The sequence below is a fragment of the Malus sylvestris genome, chromosome 16, assembly GCF_916048215.2.
Source record: "Malus sylvestris chromosome 16, drMalSylv7.2, whole genome shotgun sequence".
Lineage (NCBI taxonomy): Eukaryota > Viridiplantae > Streptophyta > Magnoliopsida > Rosales > Rosaceae > Malus > Malus sylvestris.
The window spans coordinates 25975152-25996690 of record NC_062275.1 but is presented as its reverse complement, the minus strand read 5'-3'; the positions used below and the strand labels follow the sequence as shown (position 1 = coordinate 25996690).

The 21539-nt window shown below is 37.6% G+C and overlaps 1 protein-coding gene across 1 annotated transcript; it reads left to right on the top strand.

The window, feature by feature from the left end:
• The first annotated feature begins 879 nt into the window (after positions 1-879).
• Positions 880-17664, top strand: LOC126607005 (DNA ligase 4). The gene is made up of 27 exons (XM_050274421.1): positions 880-1293; positions 2253-2344; positions 2577-2662; positions 2749-2885; positions 3229-3303; positions 3403-3494; positions 3792-3863; positions 4928-5007; positions 5129-5166; positions 5249-5255; positions 7825-7980; positions 8403-8478; positions 10068-10192; positions 10294-10328; positions 10589-10647; positions 11465-11548; positions 12130-12225; positions 12315-12363; positions 12511-12598; positions 12783-12986; positions 13405-13530; positions 13655-13754; positions 13858-13963; positions 14105-14235; positions 14336-14494; positions 15227-15382; positions 16339-17664. Exons 1-27 carry the CDS (start codon positions 958-960, stop codon positions 17063-17065), a joined length of 3492 nt encoding a protein of 1163 aa, XP_050130378.1. The 5' UTR covers positions 880-957; the 3' UTR covers positions 17066-17664.
• The last annotated feature ends 3875 nt before the right edge of the window (positions 17665-21539 follow it).

Here is a 21539-nt window from a genome sequence, read left to right as displayed (position 1 = left end):
AATTCTCTATGTGAAAGACTCCAGCAAATTCACCGCTGGTCCCAGCCTTTGGCTGAAGCATCCTCCCTTCCTTCCTTCTTTTCTTCTTTTACTCCCTCTTCTCCTTTTCCTCCTGAGTTTTCTCAGGTTCTATTTCCTTTGCACTTTCCCTCTTTTCCTTCCCCTCATCTCTTCTGCTCCTCCCCTTCCCTGCTTCCCTCCTCCTTTTCCTTCATCTTTTCCAGTTTTCTGCCTTCCTTTTTAATTCTCGGTTCTTCTCTGAGTTTAATCTCAGTTTACCTTGAGCCGAGTCTTCAACTATCCGGGGCTTCTTGCCCCTTAACCGGCGTTTTTCGCTTGCTTTTATTGCTTTTTGTCCTTTATTTTCCTTCCTTCCTTCTCCCTAGCTGTGATACTTCATCCCCATCCCACCATGTGCTTGGATCAGCGGGTTCTGATCAGAAATTGGATATCAGATCCACTTCCCTCCCACACTTCCCCTCCCCTAACCAGCATGCCGGATCTCCATCGAGGCCAAGTGTTGGATATTTTACATACCCCTTAGCCTCACCTTCTTCCCATATGTTACTTTGTTTGTATATATTTGCAGGGGTTCGTGAAGGAGACTTAGATATGGTGTCTACTTTCTCGATTTGAAGATTGGCTTCCTCTAAGGATGTGACAACGGCGGCAATGTGGTCTTTGCTGCTAGAGATTAGAGTTTTTTATTGTCTGTTTTCTGCTGCCTTCGAGTCTAAGTTTGTGTGAGCTTCTCGTTGTATCTTGGATTGTTACTTTTATATTGCTTGGACCTTTTATTTCCTTGGTAGTTGTTTATCCGATTCTTTTTAGACCTTATACTAGTTTTTATTATAAAAAAAAGGGGACGTCCAGACACTTTTAGTGGTTCTTTTTGTTCTTCACTGCCCCGAAGGTTCAAACTCACACCACTCATCGTACCAAACAAGCTTCAAAAAAATGGCTACCGACGAGACCAAGCTCAGCGTGCTCTGCAGCCTCTTCAACTGGATGCAGAAATCCAAAACCTCAACCCTAAAGCGTTCCAAATTCCGCAAATTTCTCGACAATTTCTGCAAACCCGCCAATTACTTCAGCGCCATTCGCCTCATTCTTCCCAGCCTCGACCGCGAGCGCGGCTCCTACGGCCTCAAGGAGTCCGTGCTTGCCACCTGCCTCATCGACGCCCTCGGCATCGCCAGAGACTCCGAGGACGCTCTCCGCCTCATTAATTGGCGCAAAGGTGGCGCCAAGACCGGCGCCAATGCCGGGAACTTCTCCCTCGTGGCGGCGGAGGTAAAGGTTTTCAGGTTTATTCTGAAATTGCATTTCTTTCTGTGTGTGGAATTTTTGTGGGTTCGGTTTGTTTCGTTTCATTTTGGGATTTTGGCTCCTGGGTCGGTGGAATTTTGTGTTTCTTGTATTTGGGGTTTGGCGGGGTATGCTTTTTTATATAATTTCTGAATTTTCTGATGGTTTGTTGTTCATATGAGTTAATATGTATGAAGTAGAAGAAATGAAACCAACAAGAATGATTTTTCAAATGAATTGCAGTAAATTTTACGTGCAGTAAATTATTATGAGTTGATTTTCCACCTTGGTGGCTCATTGTAGTTTACCTTGGTGCATGGTTCCAGTGGCGGAGCCAATATCTTACATCACGGGGGGCCTTTCACAAATATGAAACTTTATTTTTTAATGCCTAAAATATGAGATAGATTGGTTGTATTTCGATTTATTTATCTCAACTTAGAAAAATATCATACCGCATCAACCATTAGGTTAATATGCAAGATAGAGGTAGATTATACCGATACCGCATCAACCATATAGTCACATAATCCAACTAATATTTAAGAGCAGATGGACTAGAAGTTCAAGCCAACAAAGAAAAATATCAGCCAACATTCTTAGAGTAAGCGATAAATCCTGACAATTAGATTCAATTACCACGGTAAAAAACTTTGACCTAAATTAATCTCCTCCGCCCAAAGATGAACGTGAAGTAATTAACAAGTTGGAAGAAGCTACATCATTATAACTAGAATAAGAGAATCCCAAATCCATGAATTTCAAGATTGCAACTAAACTTACCAGAAATAAAAGGAGGTTATGCTATATCTTATACATAGAAAAGGGAAAAAAAAATTGCAGGATAGGCCCATGACTACCCTTGTCCTATAGTGGCTCCGCCACTGCATGGTTCTGGAGTTCTATGTTTATAACTTGTTTCCCATTCGCTATTTGTGAATCAGGTGTTGCAACGTAGACAGGGGTTGAGTTCAGGTGGACTAACAATCAAGGAGTTAAATGACTTGCTTGATCGTTTAGCTTCGAGTGAAAACAGGTATACTACTACAATGCTTCTTTCCGAATTCGTAATAGGACCTTGTAAATGCTTAATATCAATTATGAGGCATCATGTGAGCAAGTTTGTATAGATATGAGCTAAACATTAATATAGCAAGTCTGTGGATGCAACTTTCCATATTCCCTGCTCGCTTTACGTTTTTTGTATGAAGACAGTATTTTTTCGCAATCTATCTGGTGCAACTTAAATGACACAACCATGTCAACAGGGCAGAGAAGACTTCAGTTCTTTCAACCTTGATAAACAAGACAAATGCACAGGAAATGAAGTGGATTGTCATGATCATTCTTAAAGGTATTGTCTACAAATTTCATGATATGTTTTTTTAGGTATCTATTCATTTAAGTTTCCAATTTTTTATGTTCTTATATCTCCTGTAGATCTGAAGCTGGGAACTAGTGAAAAGAGCATCTTTCACGAATTTCATCCAGATGCTGAAGATTTGTTTAATGTCACATGCGACTTGAAATTGGTCTGTGAAAAGCTCAGTGATAGAAATCAGCGCCATAAACGCCAGGTCTCTATTTAAATCTTAAACATGTTTTTATATATTTTTGAACATTTCATGATTTAGCAACATTATTTAGGCATGTTCCTAGTATTTACTACTCACTAGCTGAAGCTACTATGACAAAATTATTTGAAGCTATTGTTGCATGCCAAAGATATAAAAACCTCTGTTCATTTTGTGAGTTGCTTGTGAAGACATGTCTTACGAAGCTCTAATTTATATGAAGCTCTTTCTGATCTTATAAATGTCAAAATGCTTTTTAGTTTTTTTTTCTTTCCGCCAAAATGTTCATATGTATCCAAAAGATACAGCTTATGAATTAAGAACAGTACTTTGTATCAAACTGCAGGACATTGAAGTTGGAAAAGCTGTGCGCCCACAACTAGCTATGAGAGTTGGTGATGCAAATATTGCATGGAAAAAGGTTTCATATAATAGAAACACAAATTACTCACACGTACATGTTTGCATAAATGGTGATTCTGTTTCATATCTTTCTTATTTTCTTCCCCTGCATTCACAGTTTCATGGTAAGGAAGTGGTTGTTGAGTGTAAATTCGATGGCGATCGCATCCAAATTCATAAGAACGGAACTGAAGTACATTACTTCTCAAGGTAGAGGAAAATTTAACCAGTAATCCCAAACCTTACTCTGAATTTCTTTCTTATTTACTTGTATCTTCAATCTTTATCTTGGAAATGTTTTATTTTATTCTCATGGGCATTCTTTAATTGTAATTACAAATTACTTTATTTGATTGCAAAGTGTAGGTTCAAATTATGGCAGGATTACTCAAATAAGAGAATTTGGTTTTCCTTCTGAAATTATGCAAAGCTTGGGTCGTTGTCATATCAGTGGTTCCTTAAGCAAAAGTATTTGAGAACTTAACTCAATATGTTTCCCTTGCGCAGGAATTTTCTTGAGCACTCTGAATACACACATGCAATGTCAGACATTATCGTAGAAAATGTGCTGGCTGATAGGTAATAGCTATGTCAAATTGTCTAGAGCCTTGATATTTTTTGGCTGCATTTGTCTGATTTTCTTGTGTCCCTAATAGAAATATACACTAAATATGACATGTCTTGCTCTGTTGCCCTTTTCTGTTCTTTATTGCTTTTTTTTTTAAAGGATAAGCCACTGCATAAGGCCTGGTAAGGGCCCTCTTTTATCCACTATTACCAAAACCATCTTAATGCCCCCACTTGGGTTACAAGCTCACGTGAGAGAGCTCGGCTGTTCTTTTATTGCTTTGTTTGTCGATGTGAGGTATCTTGATAAAGTACTCTGTAATACAGATAATCTTCTTTAATATGTCTACATAGATTTTGTGTGAATGGACAGAATGACTTGGAGAAAAAGCGAGAAGAAAAAAATTTGTGGGAAAAATGGGCTGGAGTGATTAGTTAAGAGACACATTTGTTATGAAAAAACAGACGTGCACTGGAAAGATGTACAAACCCCTTATGCTTTCAGTAATCCTTAGCACAAGGAAAAAACAAAGAAAGACCCTCAAACCTCACCCCTCAAGTTGCTTTAATAAACAACTTGTTATGCATATAGGTTGTACTAATTTGTAATAATCTGGTCAGGCATATAGGTAATACCAACTTTTGTCTTTTAATTGTGATTGAAGGTGTCTTTGTCTGTTTTTGTGGGATAAGTGATGACTATACTTAAATCAGTCAAATGGAAAACCTCCCCTTTTCTTCCATCACAAGAATTGGGATTCATCTCAATTTTAGAAAGCTACATTCTCTCGAAGGCTTTACTGTTCCTTGTTAGTGAGCACCAAAAGATGCCCAAAGTGGCACCTTTATTTGTACCCTAATTTGTTAACCAATCAATATGTGCGAGCACTATTTTTTGAAATCCTTATTTGCATGAAAACTAGGTATTAACATAGGCGTTTGGTTTAACAAGCTATGTATCATTTAGAGTCTAACCCCATACATGTTTGTATGAGAAAATGCAGAGAGTTGGTGTTTTATTTAATCTTTTGTATTACCTTAAGCCATTATACATTCTTCCCTGGCAATATTGGCAGGTGTATTCTTGATGGTGAGATGTTGGTCTGGGACACATCTTCTAGTCGTTTTGCTGAGTTTGGTTCAAATCAAGAAATAGGTTTTCTTTTTATTATTTTTTTCTTTTTCGTGATTAAATTTTTCTTGTTATTATCTTTTGACTCTGTTGCCTTGCTTGGATTGGCTTTAATATTTTTTTTTCTCCTTGTTTTACTTTACAGCCAAGGCAGCAAGGGACGGGCTTGACAGTGATAGACAGGTTTTCTTTATAATATTCTTTTTTTATTTTCGTAAACTATGAAGTACGAGTCCAGCTTATGCTGCCTCCCATCCTCATGCAGTTGTGCTGTATCCTTTTGGTCTGACCTTACTCAAAGTTGAAGTCCAGGTCCAGCTTTTCCAAGCTTTTATGTTTGATTGGTGGTGAGAATTTGTAAGATTTTCGACTTCCCTATGGAACTTGTTCTTTGAGCTTGGGCCTTTCATCACTTGGGATGTGTGCATAAACACTGTAACCGAACACCCTGAGTTTGGAGTTGTCCACACCTCTTCTGCACTCCCAAAATCGAGAATTGTAGATGGTGACCTGTTAATCAAGTAACTTGCATGATTAACAGTCTCTGCCCAATAACCATCAGGCAATCCTGCATGATAACACATGTTTCTCTCTCTTTCTATGTGAGTTCTGTTCACTCTCTCAACAGGTCTATTTTATTGGGGATTCTTCTTTACTGTGAAGTGTCTTGTGATGCCTTCCGGCTTACAGTAGTCACAAATTCCTTGCTTGTATACTCACCTCCCTCGTCACTTCTCATGTACTTGTGTTTCTTCTAGTTTGATGCTTGGTTTGTGTCTTCCATTCCTTGAACTTTGCAAAAACCGTGGATTTATGCTCCATGAAATAAACCCGAACTTTTTTAGAAAAAATCACCCATAAAAGTAACATAATACCTACATCCACCGTTAGAGTTTGTTGGCGCAAGGGCTTAGACGTCTGAGTGAATATAGTTGAGTTGCTCCTTGCTTTAGTTATCTGCACTAATACTTGCGAACGATACCTTCCTTTGCTTTCCGAGAATGCAGTACTCATAAAATTCCAGTTTGCAAAGTGACACACCTTTTAGCAGGCCTCTCTTATGTAATTCTTGCAAACCTGATGTGCCCTAGCTTGTGATGCCAGAGTTTAGTCTTGTCTTCTGTACTCTGCTTTGTATAAACGGCTGCTCCCCCAGCTATGGTAGTCTCGATAAGCTTTTATAACACATTGTGTTGTATGTCAGCCTTCATTACCACCAGTGACCTTTGGTAACCTTGAGTTTTCATGCTTCAGAGCCAAACCCTTACCTGGCTTTGTCTAAAGTACCCAAGGATATCAAATTCTTCTTCAATCTAAGAACATATGTGACGTTCCTTAAAGTTCGTATCACCCCATGAAACATCTTGATCTTGACAGTGCTGATCCCCCTTATAAAACATGGTGAATCACTCCCCATTAAAACTTCTCTGCTGCTGACCTCCTTGTAGTTATCAAATTCTCTTACTGAACACATATGGAATGTACAAACCTGGCAGTTCCCCATCACTCTCTTTTTAAGTGACTGCAATAGCTGAACCTGAGCTTCCTTCTTCTTCCTAATTTTGCAGTTCTGTTCCAATGATCGGTAAGAAGGAACCTTCCTTTTCCTTTTTCTTCATGGATTTCAACCCACCCTTGTTGCTGTTCTTTTCTTCCTTTGTCATTTCCCACCCCTCTCCTTGCCTTTGCATAAAGGCCTTGAGAGCTTTCAGTTATATCATCAATTTAGCATATAACTGAAAGGCATGAATTGTGTCCTCAAGCTGCAGGATCTCCTTAGAGTTGTACGAAAGTGCTTGAAAGATAAGGGATAGACCTCAGCAAGATGATAGCCATATCATCATCTTTCTAAGTTTCTTCGACCTTTTGAAGATTGACTATGCAATTTTGGAACTTGCATGCGAGATCTTCAATTTCACCTCCTTCTGGTTGAAGCCCAAATTTCATCCTTGAGAAACAGTTTGTTGGACACGGTTTTACCCATATAAACCTGCAACAACTGGGACCGGATTGATTTTGTGAGATGAGCTTGATGGAACTCTTGGCCTTCCTGAAAGTCATGGTCGATGCCGCTTCTATCATGGTCGAAGGCTTCTCATTGAGGAGTGCATCATCCAACTCTTGCTAATTCCTCATCATCCTTTGTTAGTATGTGAAATCATCCTTGCCATCAAAAGGTTGTAATGCAAGCCTTAAGCTTCCTAGGTCCACAAACTCCTTTCTTTTGACATCACAAAACACCTCGAACCAAGCTCTTGATACCAATTGTAAGATTTTCGTCTCCCCTATGGAACTTGTTCTTTGATGTATCCGACAATCAACTAAACTTAGCAAAAATAGAGAATAATTAGAAATGCACAAGATATATTTTGGTTCGGCAGAACTTTTGCCTACGTCTAATCGTGATTTCTCTTTGAATTAATAATAGAGCATGCAATGCTTTTGTAAACCCTAGGACTAATCCCTCCCACTTCTCTCGATTGTCTCTTATTCTCTGCTCCTTGCCACACCCTATTTATAAGTATAGGATGCGGTTTACACGCCTATTTTCTGATTAAGTCTCCTATGCTATTTGGGATAGGAAAGGATACTTACATTCCTATGCTTTTTATGCTTTTAGGATTCCCAATCTAATTGTACAAGAAAACTTAATTCTTTCGTAATCCTTGTAGAACAAGAATATGTGTGCCTTTAGCTTTCCTAATACAATTCTAAAGAAAATAGGACACTAATATTGACGAGCCAATTCCTAACAAGATTATCACTGAATCCGCAAATAAAAAATGTGGAGGACAATTATGAAAATGTTAATTATGTGTACCTTGACATGAGATTATCTAGATGTTGCATTCGATATCCTCTATGTTGGAGATACTAGTGTGATTCACCAGAGCTTGAAGGAACGACATGAGCTTCTCCAGAAAGTTGTGAATCCATTGAAGGGTTGTTTAGAGATTTTAGTACCCAATCGTGGTCTTAACGCTCACTGTAATGAAGGTAAAAATGCTTTTAGAGATTTCAGAATTTGTTAATATGTTTGTTTTTCAACCCAGTACGAATCAGTGGATTTTGCAAGTTTAATTGGCATTTTTATATTTTCATTTGCTTGCTACTGAGTTGATTTATGTACGTAAACTTGCTATGTGATTCATCTGAGTTTGGAAAATTTTCATTCACGTAAAAGGTATTTTCTACAAAATATGTAACAAAAGAAAGATGAAATACACAATTAATGACTAGATGCCCGTCATTGTTGTCTGATATTATAATGCTGATGTAGTAGGTTCTTCTCTCCACTACTGGTAATTCTTTGCATAGAAACATAGTATATATTTTTTTTCTGGAAAGCTAATCATTCCTGTAAAATAGTTTAATATATTTACCACTCGATCAGTCTCTTACTTGTGATGGGAATGCAGGGGAACCTTGCTGGTCGCTTATTGCTAGTAGTGTGGATGATGTTGAGAAGTTTTTCAAAGATACCATCGAAAATAGGTCAGATTTCCAAGTATTACAAGGCCAACTGAATAGCAAGTGGTTTTTTTATCATATAAGATTGATTTTAATTTCCTCTACTGTCTAATTCCTTGTTCCATTTTCTTTTCTTCTCTTTTGCATTGCTATGCCGATTAAAAAAAGGTCCGAGTAAAGTGACTCAGGTTAACTATTGTAGCTCGTATAGGAGTAACATGAAGGTGCATTAGGAACTATTGATAGAAACATGCAATGATTGTTCTGATGTATCATGTGTCTTTAAATGCAAAAATCAAATAATCTGTGTGGTGGAACAATAGGAATAATGTGAAGGACATTTATGAGAAGGCCTCATAGTAATAACGTGAATGACATTTATGAGAAGGCCTTAATAGCATCTTGTCATATACATTAATGGGTAGGTAGAAACATGAGGCCTTCTCATAAATGTCTACTGAGATGTAAGAGTTATATACATTATCTGTAGTCGATGCTACTTCATTGGTGCAAAAGATAAGACACTTTACACCTATGTTCCCCAGCCAAGTTTTGTGGGTTGTGGTAACATCGGTTTGTAACTCACTTGCATGTAGATATTAGACCACTCATGTGAAGACTGTAAATATAATACTACTATCTAATTGCATAAAGATGGTAATTTGGTCCCGTTGACAAGATCTTTTTGGTATGTTCTCAAGACATAGGGACATCAATGCATTTTCCTTTCAACTCGTTGAAACGTTGTTTCTTTCGTTTTGGAAGTGCAATGTCTGATGTTTGATCGTTATCTGTTAGCTCATTCTTAATTTGACCATGTCATTATTGCATTAAGCCCGGTAAAATTACAATATGCAGCATTAATACCCTTGGTTCAGGCCTTTAGGAGTATTTTATGTGAATTAGTTTTGAAACTATTTGGAGGTAGAAGCCTACAAAGAGAGGATAACGCTATTCTGATGCAGTTGGTATTTCTTTAGATTGTTCGATGAAGAGATAGCAAAATCTTTGTAGACGATAGAGTGGAAGTGGCTTTCCTATGGTAAAGCAGATTTTTGGTGTGTTTATGGGCATCAATGGAAAATAGATTTAGGGATATTCCTTTTATTGTATTTGAGTTTAATTAGGACCATTAGGCATTAATCTTAGGTTCATAATGCTTTTGTCGTAATTTCCATCATGTTTCCTAAGCATACATGGAGATTTGGCCATCTTTTCTTGAACGTTGTTTTTCAGTTTCTATAAATTTTATAATCTTTCTCCATTTAATAGAAGAAATTTTACCACTAGGTCCAGATTTTTAGATTTGTAAAAATGAGACCGGACCAATTTGTGGAGTTCCAATTGTTTCCCTGGACATAAACAACAAGAACTTAATATTAGCAGCTAAGGTTAAAAGTGATTTATTCGTACGCTTCTTGTAAATACCTTTAAAATCATAGAAACTTTCATATCGATGGTGTTGCACATGAGAAAAATATGAAACTATGCCCTTTTCCTCATATTCTTATAGCGTCTAAATTCTTCATTCCGGAATCATTGTTGTGTTTTGTTCCGAATTGAGTTATTCATGGATATTCCTTATGCTTATATATCATTTTTCTTCCTGTTAGAGATGAGGGGATTGTTTTGAAGGACCTTGGTTCGAAATGGGAACCTAGTGATCGTAGTGGAAAATGGTTAAAATTAAAGCCAGACTACATTCGTGCAGGTTCTGATCTGGACGTTCTTATCATAGGTTTGTACTTTCTTTTTCTTAAATTCTTATACACGAAGAAATTTATTGGATTATTGTATCTGCCATGCTTTTTAGTTAAATGTTTGCATGCCTGTGTTTAGGAGGATACTATGGCTCTGGACGTCGTGGAGGAGTGGTCAGTTTGCAATCCTTGCTAATATACTAGTCTTTTCCCTTCCCACCCAATAAACATTGTGCACCTGCGTATATCATGTACTATCTTAGGGTCCTCAAATAAGTTTATATTCTTCGACCCTTGAGATGCTGACGACTGAGATGTATTGCCATGAGGGCTGTGAAACAATATGTTATTTTAAGGACCCTAGGAGAGAACTGGGTGCACTTATATATGTGTTTGAATTTTAGTTCATTTGATAAATTTCTCATATGTTGCAGGTAGCTCAGTTCTTGGTGGGTCTTGCTGAGCGTCCAGTTCCAAATACATATCCTAGAAGGTAAGAATTATTCAGTGGTTAGTTGATTTTCAGAGAATGATTAGCTTCAATATATGAAAATATTGTTTAGCATCTAATTTTTCTTGATTTGTTAATGAAGCTTATGAGAATGTTTACCAAGCATTCTCTCATCATTAGTGAGTATCATATTTTCCTCTCTCTCTCTCTCTCTCTCTCTCTCTCTCTCTCTCTCTCTCTCATACACGCACATGCATGCATGTTTATACAGTGCGAACATGTATCTGTTGCGGCATAAATTAATATTTTGGCAACTTGAGAAAGTATAAAAGAGGAGCATCTACGAGTTAATTAAATGTGTTTGCTGGTACAATGTTTCTTTCTTTTGGTTGACCTTTATATATCAGGTTGGAATTTTACCTAGCTTGTTTTAGAGTTGATCTTGAATATGAATTTAGCTGACTTAGGGTTGGCTTTTTGCTAATATATTTGTTGGTTGATATTAATTGAAGAAGAAATCTTGACTAAAGATCAGACAAGTAACCCCATGTAATTAATAGAGTTGATTCTACAGAGTAAATGTAGATTGTAGGCAGTAGATTCATAGCAGTCATATTTGACTTGTTGTATTGTGTTTCATACTTGATCTGGATAGTTTGTATTGCTACATATATCCTCCAATTTGGAGAATAACATAATCAAGAGGAATTGATTTTAAACTCTATTGATACTTAAAACAACTAACAAGCAATAAGTTGTGTAAGTGTCTCACACTGTTGCCTAAATCATTGTTGGTGCTTATTATGCTTGTATGCACTCTGGCTAATCGAATGTTTCTAACTAGGTTTTCATATCGCAGGTTTGTATCCTTTTGCAGAGTGGGCACTGGACTTTCTGATGAAGAGATAGAAGCTGTTGCAACAAAATTAAAGCCGTATTTGAGGTATTTTGTTTTGTTATATGACTTAAAAACGCTGTGATTGCTCTGCAGGGGATTATTCAAAAAAATATCCAACGAGCAATATGAAATGGCCATTGAAGCAACCAGAACAGTATGTGCTGTGACTTTTGCATTGATGGCCATGAAGCTTATGGTTTTGAACTTAAAATTGATATCTTTGGTGATTGTTTAGTGTAGTTTTGTAATTTTAGGTCAGATCGGTTTGATTTCATTTATCATGAATTCTGTTGAGAAGTTGAGATAAGGCTTGGAGCCAACACTAATAGGACTTTTTTGGCTAATTACTGGTACGGGGAAATTTATACGGTGAAATACAATACCTTATTAAGCCCTTGGGTTTAGCCCAAAGTGGTGAGGGAGGGTGGGGAAATGGGTTAGGATTATTGTGATAGGTCAAGGGATCTATTCTTTCGATTGTTAAATATGCAATACCTATCATTTTTATTTTTTTGGTAAAGAAAAGAAAATACTAGATCTTGTGTCGACAAATACTAGGTGTTAAGTGCTATTCTTTCCTTATCTGTGCAAAATTGCAAATAAATTTTTATTCTCTCTTCTGTCAGGAAATATGAGTACCCAAAAAAGGCACCACCAAGTTTTTATCAAGTAAGAAACAATTCTAAAGAGAGGCCAGATGTTTGGGTTGAAAGCCCTGAGAAGTTAGTATGATTTTCGGAATAGGTCTGTGATGTATTCATTGTCAGCTTATATATCAATCATCTTTTTCTTTTCCCCCTTTGTATTGCAGATCAATAATACTTTCTATAACGAGTGACATCAGAACTATAAAGTCTGAGGTGGGTCCTAACAGCTATAGTAACATTTGTGATTCATTTATTAATCAGATACTACATATAGATCTACTAGGAAGGCCACTGTATATGTTTAGGTTCTATTATGAGTTTGGTGATTTTATTGATCTATTAGCTGTTGCATTCTTGCAGGTTTTTGCTGCACCGTACAGCCTGAGATTTCCACGTATTGATCGTGTTAGATATGATAAACCTTGGCATGAATGCCTTGATGTGCAGTGTAAGAGGATCATATTTATTCCAAATGCATCTTGGGATTCTAGCTTTACTTCGGCCACCAGTATATTTTCAATTTTCAGTACTAGGATTCCTCTCTATATTCTTAGTTTCAGTATTCAAAGATGCAGTAAGCTCTTAACGGACACAAACTTTAAATTTTTGGTTGTTTGCTTTTCTTCTTGCAGCATTTATAGAGCTTGTACAAGCAGGCAATGGGACCACACAAAGGGGGACGGATTATGGTGGTCTGCAGGATACTAAAAAGAAAAGCAAGAAGTCCCCTAGAAAGGAAGAGAAAAGAAATCTGTCTATTGTCGCCTCTCATTTTGTTCAGACTGATGTTTCGGGCGTGAAGGAGGACACATTACTATTTTCAAATATGATGTTTTGTATCCTGTGAGGTTATCGCTGAGTTATTTGCTTTATATATGAGTCAAGTGATTGAAAAACTTTTCCTGATCTTTCTCAGTCTTTATTTTGCATCACATAATTTTTATTATTTTGTTTTTCCTAATGTATATGTTGTCAACTTTTTTTTTTCTTGTGATGATACTTTCTCCATTTTGTACTTAACTCTTATTTCCATTAAGGGGTTTGGGTCGTGTATTAGCTGGATGAGAGATGATGTACATGTGTTTAATAACCTGTAGACAAAAATTTAATAAAAGAAACAGCGATACTATTTGTATGCATTTGGAAATAGGCTTAACATTGGGTATTTTGAGCATGCCATGTGATTGCATCCATTTATTCAGTGACTTATAAAATTGTTCCATCTTTTCTGCCGTTTTGTTCTTAACTTCCCAGACTTTGTTAATGTGCCTCCCACTCATTCTTTTGATTCCTTGCACAAGCTAGTAGTTGAGAATGGGGGTACTTTCTCTATGAATTTAAATAATGCTGTTACACACTGTGTTGCAGCTGATGGCAAAGGTCTCCCTCTCTCTCTCTCTCTCTCTCTCTCTATATATATATATATATATATTTCATGACTTAGTTACATGCACACACAAGGACAATTTCTATTAGTTTTATTGATATTAAGTTAGTTTGACAGGGATCAAGTATCAGGCAGCAAAGCATCATGGAGATATCATTCTTATCTCTTGGGTGTTGGATTGTTGTTCTCAAAAGAAACTCCTTCCATTACAGCCAAAGTTAGTGACACTATCTAATCTATTTGTATTGAAAAGACATTGTAAAATGTGTCTCCTCTTCCGACTGTAAATGCTTTTATTTACTCTGCTTTTACACGTGTAGGTACTATCTCTTCTTATCTGACTCTTCTAAGAAGAAGTTACAAGAAGAGATTGATGATTTTTCTGACTCGTACTACTGGGATCTTGACCTTGCGGAGATAAAGCAGGTATATACATAGAATTTTTAGTTTCTCTCATAACAGTGAATTGGCTGTATTATGTCTAATTTATTTAGTACTGGTTCTGATGGAGTTAACAGATAGAGTTTTTAACAGACAACGTGGTAATTATTTATTTCATTTTTTCAGCTTTTAATCAACATTCATAGATCAGAGGACTCCGAAGTTGTTAACTATTACAAGAAAAAATACTGTCCGGTGGAGAGATGGTCTCGCTTTCATGACTGCTGCATTTACTTTAAATCCTCAATTCATTCCTTGTAAGATCTGTTGGATACATTAAGCTTTCTTTACTAGGTTTTCTTTTATTTCCTTTGTAATCAAAATTTTTTGTTAATTGCTTTCTGATTAATGTTGAAGGAAGCCGGATTGGGAAGTTGTCTTAGGATTCACACTGAGAAGGTTGAGGATTGAAGTTCTCAGGGGTGGTGGCAGAGTCACTGACAGTCTTGTTCATGCGACCCATTTGGTAGTCTTGTCCGTGCAGGGTCCTGATGGATTTGAAACTTTATTACGAAGGTAACTACGGTTCATAATGTTGTGAGTCGTGACTGAAGGGAAGGGAAGTATTCTTTAGTTCAGGATAATTGCTGGCATTTCCTGATAATAAGATATGTGGATCATTACTTGCGATTGAAGCATTATTAACCTATTTTATGATTCTTTGTCGAATCTGTTTAATGGTTGTTTTCATCAATTTTGGAGGCTTGGGTACCTCCAGTTTTCCCCCTTTTTTTTTTTAATTATTCAAATATGGGTGTGCAATCAATTTAGTTTTGGTTCTCGTTGCTATATCATGTATAAGGATATTCACATCAATTAACGTGTTCATTCATTTGCTTTCCCTGAAATGTCGTCAGATGTGCTTTTTTCTGGCATTACTAATTAATCAAGATTCATACAGTAATGGTGTCTCCATTTTAATAATGTTTGTGTATTAGGATTTATTTATGATCAATTGAGTGGTGTCATTTCTTTCTCAACACAGCCATATGCATGTTCTCTTAGAATATGCTTAATAGCTAATGTGGCAGTAAAACAAAATATCAGGTTAAGAAACAGGAAGGGTATGGTTTTTATTCTTTCTTCAAATCTACCAATGATCTATTACGTCTTTTTCAATGATACTGTAAGGCTTTGTTAATGAGATTTTGATATTACCTTTGTAAGAGCATGAATTGTTTGTTCTGTTCTGTTTACAGTACATGACCTTTTCTCCTCTATATCTTTTGAATTGCTCTCTCTGTACAGTTTCACTGAAGCAGACAAACGATATCTGCATAGCAAAGGGTTGCATATTGTTGGATCTCAATGGTTGGAAGACTGCTTGGAAAGGGACCAAAGATTGCAAGAGGAAACATATAGCTTAAAACCCTATGGGTTGGAAGAATCCAACGTTGAAGAATGGTGAGTTCGATTATTTTAAAATATGATTGCATTGGGTGTGGCATTCCACTGAGCTCAAACCATTTCCACTACTGCTGTTTCAGTTTCACTTATTGGATATTGGGCTATAAGTATTGTCATAATAAACATAGAAAGTCAAGTTAGTTGATTTGAATTATATAGAAGACAGATCACAAACTTGTCCACAGGTATATATAACTTGAAGTTTCAGCCATATTTCAATTTGAGATTTACGACATCGAAACTAACGGTCCCAGACGGGATCACCTATGTCACTTAAAACCCTTTCTTTAGAGAGAATAACAGCTTCAAATCCAGTCTCCCTTATTTCCTATGGAAGCATATCTTATTCTTTGCCAAGAACATCAAAATTCTTTTGCAAGTCCTTGCACACAGGTGATCCTTATTGGACTATAATCTTGAGGTGTTTATGAGGTGTACCTTTATTTATTTTTGACAGTGCAACTTCCTTAGGTGAAGGATGCTACTTGGTCGTTTTGCAGTGTCTCCATCAGTATCTTTTGAAAGGAAAATAAATAAGACATAAAAATGGATTGCTAACGAATGTTGATTAAAGCTAGTTGTTGTGTAGTTGTTTTCATCATTTATAGTGCTAGATTGTCATTCTTCGAAATCAACTGCTTAGAAAAAGTAAGCTGATAGGGAACAGGGTTCAAGGCAGAGCTCTAGAAATGGGAGTTTCTCTGCAATTGACATGCGTATCAAAACTCCTCATAACACGGGGAATCATATTTGTTATTTTTTATTTGGTTCCTACCATGAGCACAGCACAAGGAACAAGTTTTACGGGAAACTACTGTGCATCTCTGATAGGTATATTGCAGACTTGGTCGGGCGCGTGTGTGTGCGCTCCTTTAAATTCCATTTATGATAACAGCGCATTTGGGGTGATTTTACCGTGGATAACATTTCAGTTCTGCTTCTGTTTTGTGTAGGAAACATGACATGGGTCTAGAAGAAGCACTCTGTGATGTGGATGCTGTGGAAAACCACAGTTCTTCTTTTCCTAACCGGAAAGGAAAAGAGATTGAAGTAAAAGCGGCTCCAGAAAACTGTAAGATCTTGGACTCACCCGAGAGGGGAAGCAAAAGGAAAAGGGGAAGACCTGCTCGCACAAGCTTGAACAAAGGAAAATCAACTGTCAACCAAGCTAGAAGAGCATGGGCGCGTATTGGAAGGAAGCCAGCTAAAATATCTGGCAACGAGTCAGAAGAGAGTGGCTCTCATGACAATACATCACTTGGGGAAGAGGTTGATCTGGGAGAAAGAATTCACGGAACGGTAGGTCAGGAAAGTATAGACATCCAAGAAAATGAAGCAATGAAAGATTCTGAATTGTTACAAAGAGGCAAAGCAGTTGAGCAAGACGTCGCTGAGGACATTAGAATTGAAGAGCCTTACAAAATTCCTGAAATCAAAATGATGGAGAAACATAACGTCCAAGAAAGTGAAAAGCCGGAGGAACTTGAAGCTACGGCTGATCCTGTTGAAGCCATGTTGTTTGACATGATTCCAAGTCTTGGTATGAAAAAAGCTGAAACTACATATACGAGTACTCGAGATGAGAAACCAGCACGGGATCCGATACCGAATGCAGGACCTTCAAAGAAAAAGAAAGTTAGCTACAAGGATATTGCTAGTGAGCTGCTGAAGGATTGGTAAATTGTTTTCTGCATTAGTGGTCTCTTTTGTATGTAATGATACAATCGAGGACTAGTGTTATCACAGGTGCAACGAGATAAATGTTCCTAATGACTTGAGCTACAAATCTCGTGCAAGTTGAAGGAAATCGTGTAAAACTAACGGTAGGTATTCATATGAACCCGAAGTCGAGGATCTAATAAGGAAACTGTCTCTCATGTCCGGCGTAGGAGATCACAACCGTGAGTTGGCTCATCTTCATAAAATCCGAAAGCTGCTTATATTTTCTCAAAGTAGAATGCAAGAATGACTATTTTCACGACAGATAGAAATTTTGAGAAGCAACAGAAGTTGGAGCAAACGTGTTTTTGACGTCACCATTTCAATTAAAAGTTTCAGAGCCTCTTGAGCGCCGCTCTGCAAGTTCCAACTCCTTGTGCTTCATATCAAAGTAGAGAGAACCAATCTGATGCTTGCTTTGCAGGCTTGGCTTTCGTGGAAACAGGCTTCATGTAACAAATTCAAATACAACAGTCAAAGCATGATGTTTGGAAACGCATCCATAAGAAACTACGTTAAGGATTTTAAAGATTTTATCAAACACTAATTCACAAACAAAATTGCTATATGTGGTCATTTGAGACGATTCAAAGTCAACCTAGTACTTGCAGTTTGAGAATAGTTAAGAAGGGACTCAATTTCGACAATGTCCAACTTTAGACCCCAAGCATGCTATATAACGTTAAACCAGAATAGTTGTGAAAGCAAGCAAGTCGATTATCCACAGTCCACTTCTTCCTTCCAAGGAATATACTTGAGCGTCATAACTAGAGGCACCTGTTCCTTGCCAAATGGATTTCCTAACATTATGCATCGGAAAGATGCCGAGGGCAATTCTGATTTCGTTGACTTTATTATACCGGCCTATTGATCCTAATGCGTTTGCTAAAATACATGAAAAGGTCGTTAAACAACAAGGTCATGTGATACAAGAGTAGCGCATGCAGAGTTTGATGTACTATAAACATACTGCTCATAATTTTACTCCCTTTAATCTCACCCATCACCGGGATGGCTGGCACAACAGTTTCCGACCCCCCTCCCCAATACAACTAACTAATCACAACACATCACAAGCTTATCAGCTAAATAAGAATCTAATCTAGTGGTGGTTTTGATACATTGATGCTATGTGAGGATGTACTCTTAACACACCCCCTCAAGCTGAAGGAAGGTAATCGAACTGATAGCTTGGAAGTAAGAGTAGCAAATCGATCAGCAGCCAAAGACTTGGTGAAAATATCCGCAATTTGAAGAAGTGAAGCAACATGTTGGACACCAATATGACCAAGTAAAACTTTCTCGCGGATGTAGTGATAGTCTATTTCAACATGCTTGGTTCGAGCATGGAAAACATGATTGAATGCAAGAGCAATGACACTTTTGTTGTCACAGTAGATGATCAGTGTCTTGAGCAAAGGGAAGGATATATCTTGCAGAATCTTGCACACCCAGGTTATCTCAGCAGCAGTATTTGCAAGAGACTTATACTCAGCCTCTGTTGATGATCTAGCAATTGTGGCTTGTTTCTTAGCACTCCAAGAGATTAGATTAGGACCTAGGAACACACAATAGCCATTGGTGGATCTTCTATCCACAGGTCAACCTACCCAATCTGCATCGGACCAAGCAGTGAGATATTGAGGGCCTTTAGTGAACCAAAGCCCTGAATCAACCATGCCCTTGAGATATAGCAGGATGTGCTTGACTGCCTGAAGATGAATGGTTCTTGAAGAATGCATATATTGGCAAACTTGATTTACAATAAAGGCTAAATCAGGCCTGGTCCAAGTTAGATATTGTAAAGCACCAACTGTGGACCTATAATGAGTGGGATCAGAAAATAGTATGCCTGAGTGATCCAGTTTGGAAGTAGACATAGGTGTTGCACAAGGTTTAGCGCCAAGCATATATGTCTTTCTGAGCAAGTCTAATGCATACTTAAAATGATGCATAAGCAAGCCCTCTGTTGATGTTTTAACTTCAATGCCTAAAAAATAGTGAATATCGCCCAGATCCTTAACAGGGAACAAAGCTTGCAGTTTGGAGATAATAGATTGACACTCAATAGTTGAACTTCCAGTGATGATTATATCATCAACATAGACTAATATAAAGTAATGGAAGTATCCCTTTTAATGAAAAGACTTGTATCAGAGTATGATGAACTGAATCCCAGAGAAAGAATAACATTGTAGAAAACCTCATACTAAGCTCGAGGAGCCTGTTTAAGGCCATAAAGTGATTTCCTAAGCTTGCAGACATGATGAGGTTTGGAAGGGTCTATAAAACCAGGGGGCTGAATCATATATACATCTTCCTTTAAATGACAATGAAGGAAGGCATTACTTACATCCAGTTGGTGTATAAACCAATCATAGTTAACTGCAATGGAAAGTAAGATCCTGATAGTAGTAGGCTTTGCAACTGGACTAAAGGTTTCTAAGAAGTCTAAACCTTCCTGTTGGTGAAAACCTTTGGCAACAAGTCTTGCCTTGTACTTTTCAATGGTACCATCTGGTTTGTGCTTAACTTTGAAAACCCATTTGCAACCAACAAGATTGTAAGTTGGATTATTAGGAACCAATTCCCAAGTTCCAGTAGACTACAATGCTTGAAACTCAGATTGCATAGCTTTCATCCAGTGAGAATGCTTAGAGGCTTGGAGAAAAGTTGATGGAGTAATGGATAACTTGGTAAGAGAATCTACTGCAGATGGGAGTTGGTGTTTAGTAGCAGTGAACACCTTGGGTTATGAATACCTACCTTTGCACTTGTAATCATCAGGTGATTATTGACAGGAGTTGGAGGATGGAATGATGATGATTTAGATGATGATGATGTAGGTAAGGTAGTGGGAGATGTTCCTGTGCTAAAAGATGTAGTTGGAAAGGGAATCAAATCTGGAACAGGAGAAGTTGTATCTTGTTGCTCAGAATAGGAAGCTGGAGTATTTGGTTGTTTCTCAGAGTGTGGTACAGGTAATGGAAGAGATAGAGACATAGGAGGATTGAAGTGCTTTGGTGAACATGATCGTTGAGATGAAATCAGAAAAGAAAGATGTTTATAAGGAAATAAGGACTCATCAAATACCACATGTCTCGAGATGTAGAGTCTATTGGTGATAGGATCCAAGCACCTATAGCCACTGTGATTCAAGCTATAACCCAGAAAAACACATTGTTTACTCTTTGAGTCAAATTTATCATTGGAATAAGGCTGTAACCATGGATAGCATGCACATCCAAAAGTCTTTAGTGTGTTATACTTTGGAGAAGCATGAAGCATGAGTTCTTAAGGACTGATTACAAAGGATTGAGAAGGCAATCGATTAATGAGATAGATAGCAGTTTGAAAAGCTTCAACTCAAAAACTTTGCAGGTAAACCACTCTGAGATAACAGTGTTCTGCCCATTTCCACAACATGTCGATGCTTGCTCTCTGCACACCTATTTTGCTCAGGAGTGTGAGGGTAAATCAACTGATGGGTGATGCCTTGATCATTAAGAAAACCTTGGAGTGACTTATTCAAGAATTCACCCCCTGAATCTGATCTTTTACTTTGAACTTTGAAGTCAAGAATAGTTTGAATCTTTAAAAGAAATGTCTTGAGAGTAGAGAAGACATCATACTTGAAATAGAGAGGATAAAGCCAACTGTACTTAGTAAAATCATCCACTATTATTAGATCGAATCTGTAACCAGTACATGAAGATGTGGGAGAGGGACCCCATACATCAGTGTGGAAAAGCTGAAGTGGTCTAGTTGAAGTACAAGGTAAAGAAAGAAATTGGAGCCTATAAGCTTTCCCAAATTGACATGCAGTGCACACTGACAAATTTCTAACATAACCAATTACAAGAAGATTATTCTTATACACAATAGAATGTAAAACTTCCCAAGAAGGGTGTCCAAGTACTCGATGCCAGATATAAATGTCAGCCTTAGCAATTATTAGTGCAGTTGGAGATATTACAATGCTAGAAACACCATTGGAGGCATTCCAGTAGAAGGGGTACAAGCCGTCTTCACTAGGGCCTTGGAAAAACATCTTCGCAGTTCTTAAGTCCTTGACATAGAACCCAAAAGGATCAAATGTCAGGGAACACCAGTTGTCATAGACAAACTTGTAAACAGATAACAAGTTATGTGATGCTTGAGGAAATAAGAGAACATCATTCAATTTAAAAGAAGCATGCTTTCTGCGAATGATGGCAGAACCGGTATGAGAAATGCACATACCTTTTCCATCTCCAACGAAGAGTTGATCACTTCTATAGTAAGGGATGACAAAGTTAAGTGTGGAGGGATTAGTTGTGACATGATGGGATGGACCGCTGTCAGTGAGCCAATAGCTAGAAGGTGCAGAAGAAGTCATGGCAGACATTGCTATAGGAGCTTAAGTGAAAGTGTTGGTTGAGGTGGATGCAAACTG